This window comes from Oratosquilla oratoria, chromosome 11 (genome assembly GCF_046742065.1).
Source record: "Oratosquilla oratoria isolate Oo_2021 chromosome 11, ASM4674206v1, whole genome shotgun sequence".
Lineage (NCBI taxonomy): Eukaryota > Metazoa > Arthropoda > Malacostraca > Stomatopoda > Squillidae > Oratosquilla > Oratosquilla oratoria.
Window position 1 is genome coordinate 45747676 of NC_134787.1, and position 5000 is coordinate 45752675.

General features: G+C 42.4%; 1 protein-coding gene across 7 annotated transcripts in view; it reads right to left on the reverse strand.

Annotated features, from left to right (window-relative positions):
- The window catches only part of hlk (hulk), a 267521-nt gene that overhangs the window by 205197 nt on the left and 57324 nt on the right, over positions 1-5000 (reverse strand). For all 7 annotated transcript variants that reach the window (XM_076192757.1, XM_076192762.1, XM_076192761.1 and 4 more), the window contains 3 exons: positions 3340-3522; positions 2904-3035; positions 206-388 (listed from right to left, as the gene is read on the reverse strand). In XM_076192757.1, the coding sequence (XP_076048872.1) occupies positions 206-388; positions 2904-3035; positions 3340-3522 (498 nt within the window). The remainder of the gene's footprint in view (positions 1-205; positions 389-2903; positions 3036-3339; positions 3523-5000) is intronic.

Sequence of the window (5000 nt, forward strand, 5' to 3'; positions counted from 1 at the left end):
ATATGCGTGCGTGCGTGTGTGTGTGTGTGTGTGTGTGTGTGTGTGTGTGTGTGTGTGTGTGTGTGTATCTATATGTAGTGGTCTCCTGAACTCCAAATTGGTGACACAAGTAAAGGCCCTTACGTGTGATATTTAACAATTTAATTTTGAAGAAAGAACAGATTCTATTTGCACAACTAACTTCATGGAAGATGAGAAGATTTACCTTCATAGAGGTATGGGATTTCGCTCTCGAAGTAGACAAGTGTGGGAATTTCTTCAATGCCGTATTCTTTGGCCTCGGCCTCGTCGTCTATCTTAACGAATAGGATGTTCTGTGCGTCGCATTCGTCGTCGATGTTTTCTAATTCAGCCAAAACCTTCTTGCTCTTTTTTTGGTGGCGGTCGTCTGTAAAAGGATTAGAATAATGATGCTGAAAGGCTCAAACAATGAAAACTGTGATCATTAAAAAATATATATAGGTTTCCAGTGGTGGCGAGTACCCAGATGAACTGCTCTCGTGGTTCGTGTATAATGGATCTATAATCTAAGTGAAGAATTGATAAACGGACTTGTTATAGCTACTAACTTCATTCTTTACCAATTTCCTTATAATATTGCACATCTCCGTTGACACTACCTGCATGTAACCTACCCTGGTCGGCCCCAAACTCGGCCCACATAGTAGTGTTACCGGTGGAGCCCCTCAATGCTCAGTCCTGGATCCCTTATTGTTCATTATGTATATAAACGACTTGGACAATGGGGTTAATAGTAACGTTAGTATATTTGCAGATGACATTAAAATAGGATGCCATATTAGATCGGAGGAAGATGCTGGGGGTACTGCAGGAGGATCTCAGTAGATTGTTTGCATGGTCGAAGAAATGGTAAATGGACTTCAATACCTCAAGATGCAGTGTATTGTTCACTATAAACCAACTATCGGAGAAATAATAACGGAAGTACAGGGAAACTGTATATTTCGACTACTATCTGTAGTCCTCTTCAGCAGAATGCCTACAAGAAGTTAATACTTGTACCTTAACTTCTTGTAAGCATTCTGCTGAAGAGGACTACAGATAGTAGTCGAAATATACAGTTTCCCTGTACTTCCGTTATTATTTCTCCGATAGTGGGTTTATAGTGAACATTTACAAATGTGTTATAACATACCAATTTCCATGCAGTGTATTATTAAACGTAGGGTTAAATAACCCAGCAAACAGGTATAGCTTAGATAACACCATATTAGAGAAACAGAGTATGAAAAGGACTTAGGAGGGTTAGTAAGTCCTGACTTTAAATTCAGGAAACAGTGGATTAGGGCCAGAAATAGGGCTAACAGGGCATTAGGACTTGTTGCTGGGACGGTTATAAACGAAAACGCAGAGGTAATCATTAAATTCTATCTGGAAATCGGCCTATCCTTGGCTATCCGTTACAGCTTTGGTCTCTTTCCTACAGAATGGATATTAATTCACTTGAATCAATACAAAAAGGAGAATGACCAAAATTATGCTAGGACTTAGAAATTTATCATACGAAGACAGACTTGGGCACCTTAATTTAAACTCTCTAGGAAGACGAAAAATGTGGGATGATCTAATAAAGGTAATCAAATGGGTCAAGGTCTATAACAAGGGAGATGCAGGCAAGGTCATCATATCAAGACACCATAGCAGGACTCGTAGTAATGGATTCAAATTGGACAATTTTAAGTTTAAAAACGAAAAAGAAAAGAACTGGTTTATCAACGGAGAAGTTAACGAATAGAACATATTTATATGCTGTGAGTGCTCAAACAATTTGTTGTTTTAAGAAAAGATTAGATAACTTTATGGATAGAGATGACAAGTGGTATTGGGGCATGGAACTGCCTAGTGTAGGACTTATGGTCCCTTGCAGTCTCCCGTTTTCTTATGTTCTTATGTATATAATTCTACTATAGTGTCTGCTACCCTAGATATTGTTCTCATTCACATCTGACCACCTCCCTCCACCACCTTTCTTATCACTCCCTCCCCTCATCTTTCTTGCACCTAATGGCAACAAGTCGAGATAACTTCGAGACTCATTCTTCCTCTATCCATCCTATTATCATTATCGTCGTCGTCGTCGTCATCGTCATCATCGTTGTCGTCCTAATCGTCATCAACATCGTCGTCGTCGTCGTCATCGTCGTCATCCTCCTCCTCCTCCCCATCATCATCATCATCATCATCATCATCATCATCATCATCATCATCATCATCATCATCATCATCATCATCATCATCATCATCATCATCATCATCATCATCATCATCATTTGAAGCGGTGGGAGAGTAGTCACTAATTGTCGTCTCTTTGTTTGATAAGGTGTGGGGGGGAATACCGTCAAAGTTGAAAGAGATATCTTGGGACCAGTTCGGAGACCGAGTGCCTGCCCTTGGGGTTTGCACCTCCTCATGAAGGTTAGGGCGGCAACAAGATGGCTCTCGATGACATCCTCCGTGTCGCAGGACCAACGGTTATCCATCTCCTTCTACTGCTGACAGGAAGGAAAGAAGGAAGGATGGATGGTGGCTCCATCGCAATTCTTCGGGACTTTCATAACATACCTTCGCGACCAATCCGCGACAGGAACACGATGCAATGAGCGAGAGAGAGAGAGAGAGAGAGAGAGAGAGAGAGAGAGAGAGAGAGAGAGAGAGAGAGAGAGAGAGAGAGAGAGAGAGAGAGAGAGAGAGAGAGTGAGAGTGAGAGAGAGAGAGAGAGGGAGAGAGAGAGAGAGAGAGAGAGAGAGAGAGAGAGAGAGAGAGAGAGAGAGAGAGAGAGAGAGAGAGGGAGGGAGGGAGAGAGGAAGGGAGAGAGAGGGAGCACTTGTGGCCTTAGGCTTAAATGATGCACTACAGTACATCATCATCATGCTGCTACTTACAAAAGAGCACGGCCAGATGTTCCGAGCGGTCAATGAGGCGATCCAGCATCTCATCGGTAACATCCTCGATATCATCGCCTTCGGCCTGCTTCACGAGCCAGTCCAGAACATCGTCCTCCATCAGCAGATTACCTCCATGACAAAGAAAAATAACAGGTTAATATCCTGAGTGAAAATACCATGGAATGTATCATTTCTGTACGTACACACATTTACACACTAAAACCTCATTTACACAGGGCAAGTTGAAAGGCAAGTCAAGTATGCATGTTATTTGCTACAAGTTGCTTGCCGTGTGTAAACATCTGTTTGACTAAGAAAATTGGGCAGACGTTTACAAGCGGCAAGTAAATTGTATCGAGTAACTTACACGCTTGACTTGCCTCTCAACTTCCCCCGTGTAAATGAGGCTTAAAGGAAAGTGGTTGATTGATACCTGTGTAAAGTGACGGGATACTCTTCTCGAAGTAGACGAGGGTCGGAAGATCTTCGATACCATACTCGCTCGCCTCTTCTTCGTTCGAAATTTTGACAAAGGAGATCCCATGAGCATCGCATTCATCGTCGATGTTCTCCAGTTCATTCAAGACTTGATCATTATCAGAATCCTTTTCGTCATCTGGGTAAAAGATAGAGAGTAAGAATAACAGTCAACATATTTGGGTGCTAGCAAAAGGGCAATGGTTGGACCCAAAATGAAAAGAAATAAAATAAGTGGTGTGCCCATAATAGGGGAAAAAATGTGTCCTAATGGGTACGTGGCGACATATTCAGGAACGGGCTGCATGCTATTTGAGAGTGAGGTACATTGAGTATATGGTCCAGAAAGAGGATTCTCCCTCATGCGCACTTCGTCAAACCTGCTTTCTTCGGACGCTGTTGGAAAAAGAAAGATTAGTTGATCTACAATCAGAATGCGAAATTGGCCACTAATCTTACTCGATCGTGTTACGACACATGCTTTCGTTACATTGACGACATTTTTGTGAAACCCAAAGATGAAAAGGGACTCCAGCTTTTAAAATACAAGTTGATAAAGAGATCCGGCCTGAATTTCACCAACAGATGCAGCAAAAACTGCGCTCTCCCCTTTCTACACGCTCCTCTCCAACACTCCCTACTAGATTAGATATGTCAGCATACGTCCAAGCGACCAACCGCAGGATTTATTCAAACAGTAGAAGTGTAAACAGCAGAGCGCGACAGCTGAAGCTGATTTACCCACAGCTCCATTACATGGAGACCCTCCCCCACCTCATCCACTCGAAAAATTACAGAGCAATGATGGAGACGCCCCTTCGACCCAAGTAATTTTTTTTTATCCATTAAGATCCACCACCCTCCACTCACCCTCCATCCCTCGCCCTTTCCTTTCACAGAGTCCCTTTCACCCCATCCATCTACCTTATTCTAGGTCTTCCCTTCAAGTTCACTTTAACCACCTCCGCGTTTCACACTTTTTTCTAGTCTTTCTTCATTAATTCCTTCCATTTGCCCTAAACCATCAAAGTATTCTTTGATCATCTCTATCTATCAGCTCTTTCCGCCCACGCTCTCTGCCTTACATCCACATTCCTCAACCAACTCATCCTCGAAACCCCTTCAATACTTTTTAACACCTCATCTTAAACACATTTCATTTCTTTTCTCCTCCGGCCTTCAAATTCCAAGTCCTTGCTCTGTGCACTTCCGTGGGCATAATCGCTCAAAACTCTTCTCTTTGTGTGTATTGCACTTTTCATTCCTCCTAAACATTTACAGCCTTCCTATATTCTATAATTCATCTCCACCTTCACTCCTACACCATTCACTGTATGAGACCCCAAATACTTACATTTCTCTACTTCCTCCAACCTCTTTCCTTTTAAACTCACCTCCAGCTTAATGCCACCTTTTCTCCTTATATATTTCTTCACTTTACTTCTGCTCACATTTACTTTCAGCTTTCTTCTCTTATATACCCTCCCAAACTCCACCACCAACTGCCTCAGTCTATTCCCCGACTCAGCTACAAGCTTCAGCTCTAAAACCTTGCCCACCACCCTCCTATTTACTTCCCACACTATACTACCCATGTACTCATTGAACAACCATGAT